Below are 20,348 nucleotides of genomic sequence, written 5' to 3'. Positions count from 1 at the left end.
GTAATACAGTCAATAAGGTAAGACTTGCTCTTCGCTCACAGGCTGTACGAAAGCAGACATGGGCCACAGCTTGCCAGCAACGGTATTTCGTTGTCTTTAACTCTGTTGTGGGGAGTGAGAGAGAGCTTAGCAGGGTGGCTCTTCTGCATCCCTTTTTTGTTGACGGACGCTCTTGCTTTGGAGTGCTCTGGCCTGGGGGTGGGGCTGAGAGGGCTTCATGCCCAGGGCTTTGGTGGGAATGCCAGGAGGCTGGGCTCCACTGAGCCCGGGACCACAGCTGCTGGAGCAGCTACCAGAGAGGTTTCAAATGATGCGTACACGTTTCGGTGAAGGGGAAGGCCTTGTCCTCACGTACAGTGAGTCTGGGTTTGAGCAGAAGGAACGATGCTGACCAGCACGAACAGAACACAACAGTGTCAGTCAGTCTCGCATTTCTGCCTAAGAAAGGGCTCATGCTAATAATGCGCACCGGCAGGCTTTGTACACCTGTTCACTTTTCATCAGATCGTTTTCTTTTTCTCTCCCTCCTTTAATTGCCTTTTCTTTCCGTCCAAAACAAGCCTGCTGAGTAAATGCTGAAGCATAATCCTGTATTAATTTATGGGCCGTGGCGTGGTTTATGAGAAATAAAGCACTCCAGTCCCATGCAATCCTAATCCCTTTCACAGCCAGCAGGCACCCGAGTTAAAGCATTTCCAGCGAAGTGAACAAGAACATTAAATAAAACCATCGCTGCGGACTGGATGCATCTGAGTCAGGAGGAGGAAAGTGCCTTGTGCCGATCAAAGCCCGTCCGGGGAAGCAACTCCATTTGGCTTTAACTCAGTGGGAGAGGCAGCGACTTCAAATCCATGGTCAGTTCGATTCCATTTAGGAGAGACTCACCCCATTATTTCAGTGCTGCCTAGCAAGCAGAGAGGCTCTGAGCAGCCTTATGAAAAATCTCCACGGTGAAAGAGAGACATAGAAATTGTCCCTTATGTAAGCTCTTTCAACTACTTCTGACCCTTTTAGCCACTCTCCCTGAGCAGACGGGGACCGTAAAAGCAGGGAAAGGGGCCCGGGGGGCCTCTGTGTTCAGAGTGGGCAGCGCTGGCCCCGGCCCCTGCAGAGGGTGGCTCTGTGGTGTGGCGGAGTGGCGGCGAGCCCTCCCCGTTACCTGCTGGCCGGGGCTTGCCTGGTGAGAGCAGGCTGGGGGAAACACAGCTCTGTCTGTGCTGAGAGGAATGAGTTACTGGAAGCCGTGAACGACTGGGAATGATTGTTCTAAAATCTCGGAACACTGGACAGAAGGATAGCCTTCAAATACATTGTGAATCCCAAGTTGATGGACACGGACATTTAAATACTATGACTGAGTGCCGATGAGCAATTATGCCAATGCCAAACAGCCTCTCGAAGCTGGCGAAAGGTTTACATGTATTCTGAACACCTGAGAGATGTGATATCCGATGGAATGGTGAAGAAAAATAAATTAACAAGCCAACAAAACAGCCAATCACAAACGCTGCTGAGGCCGTGTTCGGTGAGGAACGCCTGCTGGGAACACCTGGGCAGGGAGTGCGTCCGTGAGTGACGCTCACCGTGTCGGGATGCTGGAACCAGCTTGCTTTCCCTGGACCCAGCTCACAGGGTCATGCGGAATATTGCCCGGGGAGTAGTTGTTAGTTTAATCTTCCCTCTGAATGCCAATTTTCCTTAAAAATGATTTCCAAAGCCATTGGAAATAGCTCCATTAATGCCTGAGTACAGACACTTTATCATTAAAATGCATGTGAACATGCCAACATTGCCTAGAGTGCCACTTCTAAGTTTGAAACTGTATTTAGAAATACTTTTAATTCCTCAGGTAGCGAGGGTCAGATTAGCCAGAAGGGCCATCCAAAGCTGCACATAGCAGAACCCAGAAAACATTCAGTACCTGTTGTGATAGGAGCCAAGTAAGGGCTGGAAAGGTATTCTTGAGTCGGGGGTAGTCATGGAAGGAAGAAAGGGGAAAAAGACTTTGAACGAGGTCAACACATAGTCAAGCATGAATTCTCTGGGTGAGACAAGAACTCAGGGACATTTTTAAAAAGACACCAGGAGGAGGAACTGGTATCCCTCTGACCGGCGGGTGTGTGTGAGTGTGTATGTTGATTCCTTCGCACTGGATAATGAAATTAGTATCTAGATTCACACGATGACAGAGGAAAACCCTTCAGAGACGTTTGCATCCGATCGCTTTTGCTCCGCTTCTTGAAACAATAGCTACAAGAATGTTTTATTAGCAAAGATCCCCGCACCTGTTCCGTCTTCCCAACTGTTTTGTCAGAATCAGAACACAAACCAGCCAGCTTTAGAAAACAAAGCTGTTCTTGAATAGGGCTGCTAATGGGGCACTTGAAAGCCTTTCTTGTTTTGACAGGTCAGGTTCAAACAAAACAGCATCTGTGGCACGGGCGCGTGGCTTGTTTTCATCTCCATCTAGATGTCTCATCTCCGGGAAAGTTTGGTGCCGTGATTTTTTTTTAAAAAAGAAATACCGGCTAGAGTTTTGACAGTGTTCTCTGTTGATAATCCTTAACCAATTAAGAAAGACCCACCTGAGACCTGGTTCATGAAAGATTTACAGCAAAGTCACGAAGTAGTCGGATTCAAAATGAAGAGTGTAAAGATAAGTGAGCATTTTGGAATAATAACATATTCAGTAGAAGACAAAACATATCATCTCAAACAATGGAACAGCATTAAAAAAAAGATACCTTGGGAGACATTTCTCTCCCCTAACAACTCTTTAGAATAAACAGATTTCTTCAGGGTTACTTGGAAAAACTAAAGACACGTAATAGGTAATTGGGTTGACAATTGCCCCGTGTTGAGACAGCGCTCCAGGGAGACACGCTTCTTGCCCATTTGTAAAACAGAAATGTTAGCTTGCTTGATTGTCTCTCGTTGAACTGACACACTTGTAGAGGAATAAGCTGGTCTGTCTGCTTCTAAGGGACACTGCATAGCAAGGCTGCATTAATTATATTCTCTGCCTCCGGATAACTTCTTGCTTTTAGACTATGATGCTACTTTTGCAAGATTTGATACTTGGTGTTTATTTTCTTTGGAGGTGGGGGGCCATGGCAGTAGGAAGCGGGGTCTGTGGCAGGAAAGGAGACCCCCAGAATCGGAGTACTGGCTCTGGAAGGACAGATGAGGCCGGGGAGAGGAATTCACACGCACTCCGTTCTTGCTGCGTGCCCGGCACTGTGGTTGATGATTCATATGCAGGAACCCATCACCATGGCAGCCTTCTATAGCCTGTGCCCACGTCTGCAATTGGACGGGTGTGAAAAAGGCTCAGAGAGGTTGAGTCATTTCTCCAGGGGTGCATAGATGATGCAGAGTGGAAGAACTCCGGTTTGGGGCTATCAAGTTCCGCTGTCAGGTTCTCTCCTCTTCACCAGGCTGGTTTATGCGGGACGGACCTGGGCATTACCCAGCTCAGAGCTGCGCAGGTTCTGATGTGCGCCGAGTCTGCTAAGGGGGCTGGTGAAAATGCGCGTTCTGATTCCGGAGGTCCGAGATCCTGCCTTTCCCATTAGCTCCCAGATCTCGCAGATGGTTTGGGGTTCTGGAGACTAGATTAGCTTGTCTCCAGTTTACCTCTTGGGTTCTGTGGTGGAAACGCAGGGATCAGAGATTGAGAGCCCAAGGCGCATCGCCAGAAAGTGGCAGAGCCGCGTCTGAGCCCCCGTCCATGTGGAAGCGTGGGTTGGGAGACGCCCCTTCCTGTTCTCCGTCGGCTGCCAGAGCAGAGCGCGTAAAGACGCGTGTGCCGGCGCTGCGTGCTCCATCCCGAGTACTGCCTCGGCCCTTTGCGCGTGGGCTCGCTGTCCCTCCCTTCTCTGGGGAACTCTGGAGTGACGACTGTTGGGACCTTAGTGTTCTGACTTCCAGTGGAGGCTCTTCCTACAGCAACTCAACTAGCACATCTCCAAGTGTGGCACGCAGCTAGGAATGGGAGGGCGACACTGCGATCCCTGGGCAACGGGGATCGGAAACTCCACGGCGCATGGCAAGTAAAGGAAGACGCAGGCCTGGCTGGGGGCCCGGGTGTGATACCCCCATCCCCCACAAAGGCAGCCCATGCACAACCCCCCGGAAGGACGAGGGAGTCGGAGTCGCCACGGCAGAGCAGGTTGGTTCCCAAAAGATCCTAATGAATTCAGAAAAGCTGGTTTGGTCTCTTCCACAGCTAGTTAGGATCTCACCAAACGGCCCTGTTTGCCTCTTTTTTCAATGACTGATTTCTCTGAGAACATCGGGGACCTTCCCGGGAACTGGGGCGGCGTGGGGGTGGGGCATGGCCCGTGTGACTGTGGGCGAACCCGTAATGACGTGTTTCTGCTCCTCCTGTTCTTTAGAAGCGCATGCGCTCGGCGCACGGTGATAGAGACGTCCTTTCCCTACAGTCTGCGTTTGCCAGAGGACTTCTAATTGGCTTGTGCAATCTGGCTTCAAAATGTTCCACTGAATAGACCGCTAGAGAAACATATGAAATAGTAGCAGCTGGCGGCTCTCTTCCTACACCACCTTCTGACTAAATAAGGCACCTGGGTAGTTCAGATCCACTTAGTAAGTATTCCCGAAGGGAACCAAATCTAGGGAAGAGGTGGGCAGGCTCATGATTTTTGTGTGTTATTTTAACTGTCAGGTATACCAGATAATTCAAATAGCCTTACAAAATGGTTTTAATTATAAGTAATAATCCTTAGTCAATGGCCGTAGGTCCTATAACTACACTTTAAAATATGGATTTGTCTTCTGTGCCTTAGACTACTAGAATCACAAATTCAGCTAATTTATTCCTCATGTCTACAATGTTGTGTACAAAATTAAATTTTGAGATTCCTAGTATTTGTATCCCTCCTCCGACCCCCATTTATATGTTGAAATCTAAGCCCCATTGTGAGGGTATCAGCAGGTAGGACCTTGGGAGGTAATTAGGGTCAGATGAGGTCATGTGGGCGGAGCCTCCAGGAAAGGAGTTAGTGCCCTTATGAGTCCAAAGAGAGCCTGTTTCCGCCTCTGCTGCCCGTGGGTCAGGAGAGGACAGTGGGTCAGAGACAAGTGACACGCTCGCGTGTCGAAAGTGCCCCCACTTTCGCTAAGCGTCTGTAAGTGGATGGTTTCTTTTTTCACCTATCCATAGCCTGTCTGAAGGCTCCAATTATTACCTGTAGAGCCGAAGAACATTGTCTGTGTCCCCTGACACCCCTAGGTATTTTTTTCCTCCGGAAGTTTATTTCTCTCTTCATTTTCTTCTTTATTTCCTCCCTTCTTTATTTTCCCCTGCTTCTCTCTCTCCCCTTTCACTTTTTCTTCCATCCCTCCTTTCCTTCTCTGTTGCTTTGTGTTGTGCTTTTTCTAATCAAGTTTATTTTAGCCTCAGATATTTTGTTTTCAAATGCAGTGAGCATGCCGGGCCTGCTGTACAGCTGACAGCGCTTAGCCCCTGAATCCCTGACTCAGAAACTCCTGCTTCCTTGGGCCCACGCCTCCCCCCCAAACCTCATGTGTGCTTTGCTGGAGTACATCCTACAGTAAACTTCGTAACACAGAATGCACGGGAGGTAAAATTTCTGAATCTACATATTTGTACAGATTTCATTTCAGCCCTTACTCTTGCTTGATCATTTAAATTTTTTTATCATTTTTTTTCCTTGGAAAAAATAAATCAAAGGTTGGTAGCTTGTTTCCCAGCATCCCGCGCTTTGACCGTGAGGGGTCTGGCACTAGCCCGGTCCTCACTGCCTACACGTAAATACGATCCTTCCATTCGGGAGTTTTCGGAAACCTGAGTCTAGGTAGCAGGCTCAGCCAGCATTTCTGAGCCCTTTCTGTGTGTGACAGTGTTGTGCTTGAGACAAGCCCCCCACCACGCCCCTGTAAGGTGGGTACTACCATCATTCCCATTTCAGAGAAGGGAGAACTCAGGGACAGAGGGGGAAGTTAGTTGCCCAAGGGCACACAGCACAGTGACACAGGGTGCGAACCCGAACAATGATTTCCCGAGTTCCTGTAACATTCGGTGTTTGTCTGTGTGTAAAACATGTACTGCAATACCTCAAGACCTTCTAGCCAATGAGGTACTGGTCGACTACTTCTCCAGGGGAAAACAACCAACCAACCAACCAAATAAACAAACCAAAAAAGCCCTATTTAGTAATGTCTGCTGGCAGGCGTGGGGTAAATACTCCCGCCACGGCCACCTCCGCGGTACGAGCCAGGTGCCCTTGGGTCCCGCTGCTGAAAGCAGGCTCCGTGCAGCCCTGCCCTCGCCTCATTAGAACTAAACTGAGTGAACTTGGAACTTGTATTGCCTGATCCTGCTTTTATTCTGAACTTGCCTTTGGTTTAATTTCCCATCAGCCGTCCTTAGAGTGAACAGAACGAGAAAGAAAGACAAATGATGCTGGTTTTACTTAGGAATGGAGAGAAGTATTTTGGCACTTACGGTGCGTAAGGACTCTGCACACGTTAGAAAGAGACAGATTGCCAGCCACTGGGAGAGGCTTTGCTTTCCACATCTAGTCTAATATGGTTTCCTTGTAAATGTTATATATCAACACCCACAGTGCGCTGTAGGAAGCAGCAGTGAATTAGGGAAAACGCACAAGCAACCACATCGAGGGCAGAGCATGGGACGTTCCCAAGTTTCAGGAAGAACCTCAGCAAGTCCTTTCCCGCACTGTCCATGCCATCCCACCGCAAACCACTTCCTGCCCCTGCCCCTCGGAGGTGAAGGGTTCGATCACGGCAGCTCTAGCTTCCATTACGTCCACCTGAAATGTGACCGTTACTTTAGCTTTCAAGTGGGCATGCCTTCCCCAGACAAGGAAACACGGCTGCTCTCCACGGCCGACCCGGGCTGTACGAGGAAACGTGGATGGTGCAGCACGCAGGACTTGGAAACAAACAGTTCCTACATTCTGTGGGCCTCACCATCTCATCTTCCTAAGGTCCTGAGTCAGGGACTGACGGCACACTAACGTATAAACAGCACAGCACTCAAGGAAACAAGCAGAAATCTTAGCATGCCTTTTTAGAAACCTTTACAGGGTCTAGGAGTCTTCTTTTTTTTTAATGACAGTATAGTGATATAAATAGGTCTTCATTCATCTTCATAATTAGTCTCCAATTAGGACATATATTTATGTCACCAGTTTTTTAAAAAATGAATTTGGTGAAACTATTAAGGTCTTAAATGAGTTCAATTGGGTGCTTAGCTCCAAATTCAATCACCAAGCATCAGATGTAATGACACTTAAAAAGAAGTTTAACAATGAAAAACTATGGGGTTTAAAAAGTATATTATAGTCTATGTATAATAAATCAATGAAAAACATATCATAGCCTATTATTTGCCTTCTGAAGCCGAGGAGGTCACGTGCTGGTATTGGAAATAGACAGTTTTGTTGGTGTGTATACAGCATACGGATACATCTCCAAACACTTCGGGCCAGCGCTCTTTAGGAGTACACCAAGATCTAGTGAGAATAGTTTGAACAAGGGGGGGCAACCTTAAGAGTCATGTGAGATTCCTATCTGTTATTTGGTAGGCATTATTTAGGGGTACAGCCTGGTAAAATCTGAATTATATTAGTTACTACTTCATTCACAGGAATAAGGCTAGTGTGCCGGTGTTTTAGATGGGTCCCCGGACAGGGGAAAGGACGGCCGGAAATGTTCTCCCAATTACGTCAAGGCCACCGCGTGGACCACCTCCGAGGGCTGTCCTCGGCCTCTGTTAAGCCTTCTTTGGGGTTTGCACTGCGGTGTCTGTTCTTATTTTCAACGTACCTGCAGGTCTACAGTGTTTCACTCCAAATGTGTCCGACGCAGTGAGTAACAACACGATTAGAGATCAAATTCCCTGAATGATTTTCAGAGGGAATTATTCGCACTGAATCTTAGCAGCTAGAACATCACAGATGTTTGTGACTGGAGACCCTTCACACCGAGGCCTTATCAGAGGAACAGGCCCAAGAAGTCCACACCACGGCTCATCGGAAGACTGCCTGCGTCTTCTAACGTGTGCAGAGCAAAGGGCACCTTCAGTATTAGCAGCATCCTTCCCTCTTCGGGCCAGCAGGGGGCGTCACGGAAAACCGCCCTTTGGTGATACGAGACCTATCACCGGATGTACTGAAATTCGGTCACGACTAATCATAATCGGCCTCACCCTTACTTTTTGCTTTGGGTCTAAAAAAACCTGGATACTCTAATTGTTTTAAGTATCCACTTATAGATGATTTCTTTTGGCTTTGAGATATCACTAGGGAAGTAAATCCCCACAGTAGCGATTCCTTAAAACAGAGTAGAAATGCAAACATCAACTCAACACCTAAAAGATATATACATACACATATACATTCACATTCAGGTAATATGCAAAGCTTGAATACAATCAGATGCTAAGAAATTCCTATATTAAAAGCAAAAGTGCTCCTTTAGCATACATTTATTTTTGTGTGTTTTACACGAAGAATTCAGAAAACACGAGGCATCCACTGTGCAGCGAGAGTGAGTGACCGTCTCAGCCTTTGCTTCCTTCTTCTTCAAATACAGACGCCGCCAGGAAGGACGGATCAGATGCAGTCTACCTTCTCCTCCTTGGGCTGGTTCGTTAGAGAATTAGAAACCATGAAACGAAACTGGGTAAACGCAGGTAGTTTATTGCAAGCAGCTCCTGCAGCCGAGAAAAGAGAAGGCCGTTCAGTTGCAGAATGCGCACATATCTACAAGCAATACAGACACCACCTGTTGTACACCTGACGTCCAGCTACGCCGCACGGAGGATGCTGTGTTGTCAGCCTCACGTGTGCCCGTGGTCTGGCGCTGGCAGACCATGGGAAAGTAGCAGTAGGGGAGCCACCTCTTTGAACCTCAGAATATAGGCTGACTTTTTGCTCTATATACATGCTGTCATGGCTGCTATGATTTATTCTGTTTTTGTATTCTTAGGGAAAAAATTCAGGCACATGCCGAAGGTTTAATTCCCGTACCACGAACACATTCCCCCCCTTCACCCATAATCCTCCCCTCCGCAGCAGTCCTGTTTTTTCCTACCCTTCTATGCTCGTTGAAAGCGAGGAGGGTAATTTGTCAAGATGCTCTCTACCTAATCAAGTTCATCTGGGGAAGTGGCCTCCCGCTGCCCCAGCTACCTGTGTGTGACACCTGGAGGGTCCCCTCTAGTGCCACCGCTTTCAATATACGGGGCGAGATTCCTCTGCAATTACATAATCATCGTCTACAACTTTAAATTCAGCTGTAATTGTATAATTATCATTGTAGCCCCTATTACATCCAACTTGGAGCCTCTTAAGGTTTATTTTTTAAGAGGATATCAATGAAACTGACTTATTTCCTACGTAAAGCCTTTCCCTCCCATACCTTATATTGACTTCTGTATCTTAGTACTTAGAAAAGAATAAGAAATACTTCAAACAACTTTTTCAAATACAGAACTGTGGGAAGTAAAAGATCAAAGAACGATAATAAGCAGTGTAACCTAGTAAGTCACATTGATCAGTGCGCTGTGTATCTTCCCCAGCTGCAAATCCACTAATGAGGAGCAGCGGTGGTTGATCCTGGAAAGCTTTGAAACTGCAGTTGCCTCCTACAGAAGTCAGACGAAGCAAAGGACGTGTCTCAGTACAAAAACAGTCCTGCTCATCTCTTTGGTTTACTAATCAGTACTACATGTGCCTCTGAGTCCCCAAAACATCTAAACAACGGGGGCATTGAAATCATGAACGGGGAAGAAGTGGGGAAGATACTTTATCCGTATTTACTTCTAGTAAATAAGGGCCTCTGAGCAGACACGCCCACCTCGGCATGAACAGGGGCTGTAGCCAAAGGGCGGCACCCGAGTCAGAAGTCACAGCCCGGCGCGAGGAGCCCAAGACGGCAGCCCGCCAGCAGCGGTCAACCCACAGAGGGTTTCGGGTACATTTTCCAGCAATTTGTGAGTCTTAACGGATGGCCAGGTAACATCTGCCTAGTGCCAGCCAATGGCGTCCCTGCTGCCGCTGTGCAGGGATCAAATGCAACCGTGGCATTTAAAAGTGTACATTTCCATCAACATTTGCAGGCTCACACAAACACAAATGCCGCATAAAACTCACCATAACTTCCAGTCACGTTGGCACAGATAACAGCTCCGAAGAACTTGGGAAAATACTTCTGAATTCTGGAAATCACTTTTTGGCAAGCCGCGGTTGGACTTTCGCCTCTCCTCATATACTCCACGGCTTGGTAGCTGGTGCAAACAGAGGGAAAACTTGAGAGTCACAAAATACACTAACTCTGAATTTGGCTGCCTTAAGCTAGAAGTCTGAAAGCATCCAAACGGTCACATGGGATAGAATGCCTACACGAGCAGGGGTCAGTATGTCTGCGTGAAGCGTCAACAAGGCAGCATGCTGACCTTGGTACGGTGTCTATCTCGCCAACTAGTCCACCTGCTCGCTGCAGACAAGGGCTGATAGATACTTCCAGCTTTGATGGAGGTCATAACGTATAGCGATTATCTTTCAATACGAAACGGGGCTATGATCAATAGGGAAAACACTGGGTCCTTGCTGTCATGATTATCTTAGGAGTTACAGGCAGGGACTGCATTTCTGATTTCTATCATCCATTACCGCAGTTCCTGTATTCGCTGGCCTCACGGACATTACTTGCCTGGACCCTAAGCACCCTCGTCTGTGAAGCCCAGTCAGAAATACTGTTCTGTTTCGGAGGACGAGGGTTCCTTGGCTTGAACGATTATGTTATCAACAGGATAGGTCGGGAGCTGTGGGTGGAGCTTCTCAAAAGCCCTCGTGTGCACAAATCCGGATTGCATGGCACACACGGTTCCTATCCATCTCGACGGACAGCGCCCCCCAAAGGTCTCGGAGAGTCACGAACGCGGGAAGTCACACCTCGGCAGAAAGCGCATCAGTATGTCCCCGTCCCCCGTGGCCGCCGCAGCCCCAGCAGTGTCGTCGGCGTAGGCCCCCGCTCCAGGAATTGGCGAATCTCCTACTCGGCTTGGGGAGGACACGGCGTGACAATTTAGGACGGGAAATCACATGCACACACAAAGTCATTGTATGAGCACTTTCAACAACAGCGGGTGTTTCTACTCAGCTGCTGATAACTGTCTTAAGCAGTTTCTTCGCCGGGGCACAGAGAAAAGGATTTTCCTAAGTTTCAAGCTAGGCTCCCACAGACCTACCTTAATTACATAAGAATTAGATACGAGCTGGCGCCTTATCAAGGTGGCACAGATTGACGGTGACTACTCTCTTCTGACCACCCTTACCGTCTAATTTCTGGATTATCCCTACGGGCTCAAATTAGATTCCGCCACCTACGATCTATTTCCGTGTCCTATCTGATGTGCCAAAATGGGACCGAGGTTTTTCCTTGTAACAGCCCTCCGGTGCTTTTCTAGTACTGTGAAACAAAACCCAGAAGCCCCTCACCGACTTAAGGCCCCTGGAAATCTGACTCGTCTCCTTTCCCTGCACCCAGAGGAGAGGCACGCGGTCTCCCGTGCAGCCAGCCGGAGCCCTGGGCCGAGGGGCGTGCCTTCGGGTCTGGCACTGCCCTGGCCTGTGTGTCCCCCTGCCCTCCCCAGGCCGGGGCTCGGCCCCGGCATCTCCCCACTGGCCTCCCTGACTACCCCAGCGTCATCGGACCTCCGCGGCCGTCCCTGACCTCTGGAGCACCGGCCGGCTCTCCCTGTCCGCCGGCTCTCCGCGGATACTCGTTTATTCTCCTTCCCATCTATTCCCCTCGGCCAGGAAGGGGGGCTGTGCTCTGCGCTCTTCCCCCCCCCCCCACCACCCCGTAGCACCAGCACGTACTGGTGTACACTCAGTGCGTACTTGTGAGATGTGTTCTCTCAGACACTGACCCGGGTATTTTGAATTTTAAACCATTTGTAGATGTACCGGCGGCGGTGTGTCCTGTCTTATGGATTACGACCATGCCTGGAATTTAAAAAAAAAAACAAAACATCTTTGTAGGTATCAACTCTAAAGTTTACCTCAAATATAACCAAACCATTCAGCAGTTGGTAAAATAAATATCCTCTTTCATTAATTTCAGGTAGAGGAAAACAGAACACTTGGGAATACTGAAAATTACACCAGGTAAAATGTGTGCTTTTTAATGATCTGGTCTCATAGCATCATTTGGTAGATACCCCATAGTCTTACTCTTCAGTTTGCTGTGTTACTTTTCAAAGGTAATTCCACAGAAAATCACTGATGGAGACTGACAGAAATTTCCAACCTTATAACCCAGAAAGATCACTTGAATGTAGCAAATAATGTCAAATTATTAAAGAACTAAATATAAATATTTAAAAAATCCACAAGTGAATAATCGTCAGATATTAGGGGTCTTGTCTAAGATAACCCACTAAAATGGACACAGAGGCTACGAAAATGCTAAGTGTGTGTGTGAGTGCAGAGTCGTATGGAGGTATATATATCTGTAGTCTTGTTTGCCAGTTAAAGCCGTCGGAATCACCTCCTGGCGCATGCATAGGGAACACATTCAGGACTACAGAAGGGCAGTGACACATGGCTTCACTTTAACCACAAAAACTGTATAAAAGGCAAATTACCAATAGTATCATGACCATAATTATCTCCTGTTTCCTTATAGGCAGAACCATCTTGCTTTAAGATACTAGGTGGTTTGTAAGGTCCACAGTATTTTGAAGGATCTGGCATAACATTCTGTAAACGAGATATACGTTTTGTTTTTTAGAAAGGGTGATTTCAGAAAGTGGCAAGTCGTCACATGCAATCACAAAGCATTAGGAAGAAACCAAAAGGACATCTGGTACGTGAAAGATAAGAATTAAAAGCCAACGATTAACTCAGTCTCATGCGAACAGATGGATATAATTTCACTAAATACCTCGTCCAGTCTCAGATGTGCATAATGTGGAACAGAAACCCACTCACTCTGGAAAAGATCCCGGTTTTCCTCTTTATATGCCTAGCACTCTCTGCCTAAGGGCGGACATCCATGAAGATCTTTTGTTAGATACTAATTCTCAACGGAATTAGGTACGCAACCTGACCTTCCAATTTCCTAATTTGTTCCCTGGCCAAAGAAGAATTATGAAATCTAAAGCAAAATCTGTTTTAAAACCACCTTTTTTCCCACAGCTAGGTTCATGTGCGCCTATTCTAAATTCTACTCCCAGATTCTTGCAGGAATCAAAGCCTCAAGAGAATAATCCAAACCCATAAAGTCAGGTTGAACATCTATCAACACTCGGGCGAGAAACCCACGGCTCCTCTCTCGTCACTAGCCCACCAGGGGCTTCCCCAGCCTGGTTCTGCACAGCGGCCTCGTGCACCCCACGGGCCCCAGGGAGTCTGCAGTTCCTCCACCGTAACCAGGATTTGGTGACACGACAGACGAGAGACTTCGCCAGTCCCCAGTAAAACCGTGCATGGCACACGCAAGCTGACCTGTGCTCCAAGCCCCACTGATTTAAGGGTAAGGGTGTCCCGCGAGTGACGTGCCAGGTGCCTAATCCTGCACCACCTCCAGTCAAACAAGGACAAGGGCCTGAGTACACTTCGCGGAGATAAACATCTAGCAAATGTTTCAGACCAACGGTTTCCAAACGTGGATGTTTCGGACTCGGAAGCTTTCGTTCTAAGCAAACACGAGCCGAGCGGCTCTGACTGAAGCAGCCCCGCTCCCCGGAACGGGACCTTCCAAGTCCCAAAACGGTCACGCGGAACCAGCCGCTGCCCCCGGGGAACAGGCCTTACATGCAGCGAGGGGGGGGGGCTTTCAGGGACACCCAGGCCCGAGGTCGTCGCCGGTTCTCGGTGCAACAGGGTGCTCGCCAGCACCTCTGGCTCTGGGCAGACGACAGAAGGCAGAGGGACGTCACTTCATATTTTCACACAATGTGCTGCTTGAACTTACGTACACATACCCGCCAACTATTTGGCTGGCAATTCCGAGCGAGCCAATCGGAATGAAGGGCTCGAGAAGTATCGGTGGACAAATCCTCATTGACAAACCCCATACTTTCGGCAAACTTGGTGGCTGGCGATTGGGAAGAAAAACGTCAATCAGTTCACGATTGCCTTGTAACCAAAACGCACGCCTAGGAAGTGCTGAGGTCAGGTCCCTGAAGGGGGCGGGGCACGACCATCCCCGCGGGCACAAGGAGCCTTCGGGCAGGAAAGGTTTTAAGGCATCCGCTTGTAGATCTCAGCTTCCCTGTGCCCTCCCCAAAAGTGATTTGCTTGAGACCCTTGGAGTGTGTGTTACGACAGCTGTCCTTACTTCCTCCCCGGCACAATCCCCCTCCTTCTACCCGGCAAAAGGCACTCCTCTCCCCAGGGAGGAGTCTCAGGCCCCAACCAGCGGGCCACGCCCCGCGTGCGGAAAGCTGAGGCCCGGAGGGACAGCTGGATTCCACGAATGTCAGGAGGCTTTCAGCTCTGGCTCTCAACGAAACTGAAGACCTCCTCTTGGAGTCCTTAGCTCACGCATGTTCACAGTTACTGATTATGGGTCACTGCATGATTTTGGGTGTGAACTTGGAATGCAGTAGCAAAACTAGCAAAACTCCTTCCGGTCCCATCTTCTCATGGTCACGGCGCTCCGTGCCCTTGCGCCCCTCTGAAGGTCACACAGGGAGAGCAATGGTGCTGAAGCCCCTGCCGGCCCGGCAGGTCCCTTCTATAGATAACAGACTAAGTTTTTAAAACCCTTCTTTAAAGATGAAGAAAGCGAGAATTTAGAAGTTCACTTGTCTAAAGTGAAATGGATACTAGGTAGAACAGCTGGAATTGGAGCTTTGGTTGGCTTTTTGACACTATTCGACACCGAGTGGGTCCTTTTCCCGCAGGGAACACAGGGGACCAGACCCTCCCGTGCAGGGCGCGCGCACCCGACTCTCCCACCAGCAGTGTGTGTGTGGTGTGCTCCAGCACTTTCCGGGCCACGCCCATGGCGCTTTTAATGCGTCTGAGATCTCCTACTGCGCCGACGTCCATGGTGGTGCTGCAGGGAAAACAAAACAAAACAAAACAAAACAAAAACGCAGTGAGATTTAAGGCGGTTGCATAGACTCATAGATTTAAAAACAGTGTTTTCCTCCAAGCCCTCGTGTTCTGTAGGATAAACACGAACTTCACGTAGACGTCACAGCACATCCATGAAGTTCATACAAATTCCCCCCATCACACCCAGGAAGGAAGAAGTCAAACACCAACCCACCATACCCTCCGCCAGCAGGCAAACTCTCCGCGTCACCGGCCGTGTCTTTCGCCCTGCTGTTCAAAGGGGGTTTAAGGCTTCCGTGCGGGTCGGGCAAACCACAGTGTTTGTGGATGGCGGGTCAAGGACCCCGCACAGGATCAGAGACATATTTTCTGCAGTTTGGGGTCTCCTGTGCTAAAGAGACTGCCATCCTTCACGTGATATATATATTTTTTTAATTGGGAGGAAAACCCACTGTGATTGGAAAGGCCACGCAGGAAGCCAGGGGTTTGAGCCGGGACAAGGCTTCAACAACCGTCCACCCAGCTCTCAGCACTAGGCAAAGGTCACGCAGCTGCCCGGAAAGCGAAGGCGCAGACGCCCGCTCCCCACCCCATCCCTCCCCGGGCCGGGCCTGGGGCGCGTGCTCACCCATCCATGATCATGGCGTCCAGCGTGGTCTCCCCAGACTCGTCGGGGCTGCCCCCGAAGCCCACGGTGCCGTCGCACTGCTCCCGCTCGCACCGGGTGCAGCCCGCCTCCACGGCGTCCAGCGCGGAGCCTCCGGACGCCAGGGTCCGCCACGCTGGGGTCAAAGCCCAGCAGTGCTTGTTTATACTTGCGCGTTTTTCCAGTGCCAAAAGCAACAAGCCAGGGACGTTTTGAGAACCCCTGTGTTTACATCTTTTCATTTACTCTAAGTTACATGGAATTTTTATTTAATTTTTAAATTGGTTTAATGTAGTCTTTATTATATTTTTTTCCATTACCTTTTGGCCCCCTCATAACCCCCTTTCCCCAGCAATCACCTCACTGTCATCCATGTCCACCAGTCCTTTTTAAATGGGCTTTTAAACCAGTGTTATTAGATGCCACAAAGGAATCAGAGTGATACAGACAGCGGTATGGATAAAATTATATAATACAGCTAACTACCATGAAGAATTCAAAGACTTTGCTGCTGATGAAGAGTGTTTTTTTTTCACTTATTAATATGTATTTCTACTCCGTGTGAGAAAAAGATTTTGTCCTTCAAAGTTACATCTGACGCTGCTGAAAGGCAGTTACATTGAAGTCACTAAATTACATCCTTACTAGTGGCTGCGTCATTAGATCATTAAACATATAGGTATATCTCTAATACTTTAATTCCCATAGTGCCCGTCACAGCATGATATTAATAACAATACCACAAGAGCAAATAAGGCCAGCGTGGGCTTCACATGGATTGATTCATTTGATCTTCACAATAGCTTTCCAGGTAAGGACTGTACAGTTACTATCATCACTTTAAACAGGAGGAAACAGACCCAGCGAGGTTTTAAGTTCTCCAGCGTCACACAGAGTCAGTAGCAGAGCCAGGATTCACAAGTAGCCATTTGCCTGGCTATTAGCACTCTACTCTGTTCCGCGGAGCCCCACACATTGAAAAGGAATAAACAGAAGGTTTTTGATGGTCAATTTCTTTACTAATCAACAGAAAAATCCTTAAAGGGTAGGTACTATTTTAGTAAATAATTTACCTATTACTACTGGCCATACTGGCTTGAAAGTCTATTTTTTAAGAGAACAAATTATTTTAATTTTATAGAAGGAGAAACATCAGTTTGTTGTTCCATTTATTCATTCACTGAATCACAACCACATTCATTGGTTGATTCTTGCATGTGCCCTGACCCGGGAGATCAAACTCATAACCAGCAACCTTGGTGTATCAGGAGGACACTCTAACCTAAACGGCGCTACCTAGCCAGGGCGGGGGAGTGTATTTTGAGAAGCTGAAGCCCCATACACAGACAGACTTGCCCCTGCCTGGGCTGGTGCACTTTGTCTCATCATCGCTGGGGATTTGTTTCTTGTGCTCTGCTTCCTCATGTGCTCTGAATGTATTCATTGCTTATAACATACAGACCGAGCTCCAGCAAATTCAGGAGCCAATTCTGTCCCCATAAAGTGAAATGAGCCTCTGAAAGGGTTTGAAATTACTTCTGGGGTATTAATGTCTTGAAACGAATGGAACACACAGTGAGAAACTGACAAGATAATGGTATGCACAGGAGAGCAAAGCACGGAAGATGGGCATCTATACTTCAGAATGGGTATAAGGGCAGTGTATCAAGGACGGCTTTAGCTTAACTGGCTTTCGATCTTGGCTGCAAATCAAAATCACTTTGGGAGTTTAAGACAGAACAAAACAAAGAAAGAAAAAACTAGATGCCTTGGTTCTAGCAGTGAGAGCAAAATCTCTGGAGGTGCAGCCCAAGTACTGATACACTTGACAAGCTCCGCAGATGATGCTAATGTCCAGCCCAGATTGGGAGCGCGCATTCCAGGTAGCAAACACAGCACATCAATTCGTGTGTGGGGGAGGGGGGCGGGGAGTAAGTGCAAAACTAATGTGCTTTTGGAGAGAAATTATTAGTAGTCTAAAAAGCTGGAGTACGGGGTACCATTGGAGAGAACGGAGGGGTTAGAATGAAGAGGTAGAAAGAAGACAGACCATGAATAGATTGCGGTCAGGCACAGAGTCCCCTGGGATAGGCTAAGCAGCGGGGCGGAGGATGTATTGGCGCGGGCTCGTACAGGAGGAGTAACCCTAAAGGACGGGGACGGAAAACTCTGCAGAGCTCGGGGCGAGGGTCGATCGCGAGAGACGAAGACGGAGCGGTGCGCGCAGGGCGGCCAGGTGAGCGTGCGTAAAGCCCGGAGGGCCAGACGCTGGCCGGCTCTCCCCGCAACTCCCCGCAGGCGAACTCTCGCGGCACAGTCCCCGCCCGCGGCCACCGCCCCGCACCTGCTTCGGTTGCATTCTTAAAAGGCCACGTGTTGAGCACCAGCGGGAGAGGGCTGGAGCTGCTCGCCGGAGACGGGCAGAGCAGGAGCTGCAGGAGGAGCAGAAGGTCCGACTTCCGCACCATGGCTGCGGGGCCCGCCCAGCGCCGGGGTCGCGTCCGGCCGCGCTCGCGGACCACGTGACCCCCGGCTCCCCGCCCACCTGGCCCGGAAACCCGCTTCCTCCCGGCGCGGCCGCCGCAACTCTCGCGAGACCCGGGTCCCTCTAGGACAGTCCGCGGGGGGGGTTTCAGTCTGGAGGGCTTTGCAGGTTTCAGTACTCTTTGCCCATCGTTAGAGGCAAATTGAGCTTCCCGTGGGAAAACTCGTGTGGCATTATGCAGCCCTGGGAAGGTTTAGTACCCTAGGAAGGTTGCAGACCCTAAGAAGTTTTAAAATTTTGTCTTAACGTATCCATGTAATGGAGAGTTGCAGGCGAAACGTTTGGCACATGCAGGAAATACTGAGGGATTCCTGGCCTCGGGTCTGGGGTGCTCATTGAGTGCACAGGAAGCTGCTAGTCTACAACCCATTCATTTTAGGACTTCCCTCTCCAAGAGCTTTTTCTAGGACGTCCTCTCCCTACAAACCCCTGCCTGAAAGAGAAGGAGAAAGCCTGGGGAGCCGGGGGCGCAGGATAACTCTCGGCACAGCGTCCTGGAGCGTCCCTCCCTGCTTCCTCCGTTCCCCATAGCCTGTGCTTCTCCTTGAGCCTGGCACCACGAAGTGCTAAATAAACGTGTGACTATGTCAACCTTTTTAAAGGAAAGGGTAAGAGACTCAGCCAGCCGCATCGAGTTTATTTCGAATAGCAGAGGGATTGCATTGGGGAGTGGGAAACTGGTGAGCCACATGCAAGCCCAGAAAAAGAAAAAAAAAAGAAAAAAAGCATTCTTCTATAGAGGAGAAGAGGAAGTTGAGAGAGGTCATTGGAACAAAATCTGGAGCAAAGAACAGGAGAATCCCACGTAGCACCGGAAGCTTGCTCACTGGTGCAAGGCAGAGAGGGAAGCTTTCTTTTCACGCCTGCACCTTACCAGGTGCGGCCTTGTTACCTTCCTGAGCAATTTCCCCTGCAGGGGTGTCCAACCCATGCTTGCAGGCCACGTGTGGCCCAGGATGCCCATGAATATGGCCCGACACAAAATCGTCAATTTACTTAAAACGTTTCTTGCCGGGAGGGCGTTCATCAGTTTTCGTTAGTGTTTGTGTATTGAATATGTGGCCCAAGACGAATCTTTCCTTGTGGACCAGAGACGCCAAAAGTTTGGATACCCTTGCGTGGCTTCCGACTGTACTTTGAATGAGGTTTTCTTTATTCATATTCACAGATGAAAGTTGGGATAGAGATTTTACATGCATGACAGAGGTAGACTTTTTGATAGTTGGGTTTTCTGGGCAGTTGGGCAAGTGTGAACAGATCGTCCTTTTGGGGCCCTGGAATGCCTGCCAATGTTGCCAAGGGAACCCACGGAATCAAATAATGTTGAAGAGTATGCATAAATCTACCTGGGCAAATAAAATACTAAGTTGGTAGGATGTGAGAGGTTTATGAAACTTCTGAATTATGAAATTAAATACACCATTTAAATAGCGTAAACTAGGCTATCCCAGGCAGGGAATTGCTATTAAAAAGTTTGGAGAAGTGTTATAAATTTCTACAATGGGATTTTGGAGGAGGAACAATTCATTTATGCTGGGGTAATCGGGATAAATTAATGCCATGCGAAATTTAAAAAGGGGGCAAAACAGGGTAAGGAAGCAAAGTACGACCACTGTACTTTGAATTCCTCTTCATTAACACCTGATCTGAGCCCTAGTATTTCTGACACTCCTGAAGGATCTGGGTCAGCCTTCAGCAAAAACAGCTGTGCAAAAGAACACATAAAATGTTGCTCTGGCACCCTCTGCTCTTTGGAGCATCTCCCTGAGGCTTAAAGCATTTGAGCTGCTTCTGGCTAAAAGAGCCTGAACCTTGTAGTCCTACTATTGACCTTAACAAATGGCTGTTTATGCAGGAACAACAACAACAAAATGCAAATTTCAAGTCCAGAAAAAAGCAAAGGAGAAGAACCACTCTTTTATGGACTTGGGCAGGGCTAGGGAGAAAGTGGAAGTTGGAAGTACAGTGGTTTCCTTGACTGAGTTACTTGGCTGAGTTTCCATCCGCTGAGCTGCTACTGGGCGAGGAGGAATCTCTGCTTCCTTCGGAGGTAGTGATTGTAAATGTAGTG

At 48.6% G+C, this 20,348-nt stretch overlaps 1 protein-coding gene across 1 annotated transcript; it reads right to left on the bottom strand.

Moving 5' to 3' along the window:
- Positions 1–8,464: 8,464 nt before the first annotated feature.
- Positions 8,465–18,232, bottom strand: AGA (aspartylglucosaminidase). The gene is made up of 9 exons (XM_045821584.1): positions 18,077–18,232; positions 15,715–15,868; positions 14,972–15,084; positions 14,006–14,118; positions 12,665–12,779; positions 11,948–12,023; positions 10,968–11,075; positions 10,167–10,300; positions 8,465–8,725 (listed from the first exon to the last, which is right to left on the bottom strand). The coding sequence occupies exons 1-9, from the start codon at positions 18,198–18,200 to the stop codon at positions 8,625–8,627; spliced, it is 1,038 nt and encodes a 345-aa protein (XP_045677540.1). The 5' UTR covers positions 18,201–18,232; the 3' UTR covers positions 8,465–8,624.
- Positions 18,233–20,348: the final 2,116 nt, after the last annotated feature.

This window comes from Phyllostomus hastatus, unplaced genomic scaffold (genome assembly GCF_019186645.2).
Source record: "Phyllostomus hastatus isolate PE091 unplaced genomic scaffold, TTU_PhHast_1.1 phas_scaffold_46, whole genome shotgun sequence".
Taxonomy (NCBI): domain Eukaryota; kingdom Metazoa; phylum Chordata; class Mammalia; order Chiroptera; family Phyllostomidae; genus Phyllostomus; species Phyllostomus hastatus.
Note: the sequence above shows the minus strand (reverse complement) of the source record. Positions and strands in the feature narration are given on the sequence as shown.

Excerpts from the sequence above, each read along its gene's own strand:
- AGA (XM_045821584.1), bottom strand. The coding sequence starts at position 18,200 with ATGGTGCGGAAGTCGGACCTTCTGCTCCTCCTGCAGCTCCTGCTCTGC. Across the intron at positions 15,869-18,076 it reads TAAGAATGCAACCGAAGCAG|CGTGGCGGACCCTGGCGTCC; the intron begins GTGCGGGGCGGT and ends CTTTGACCCCAG. Across the intron at positions 11,076-11,947 it reads TTAAAATTCAAAATACCCGG|CCGAGTAGGAGATTCGCCAA; the intron begins GTCAGTGTCTGA and ends GTCCTCCCCAAG.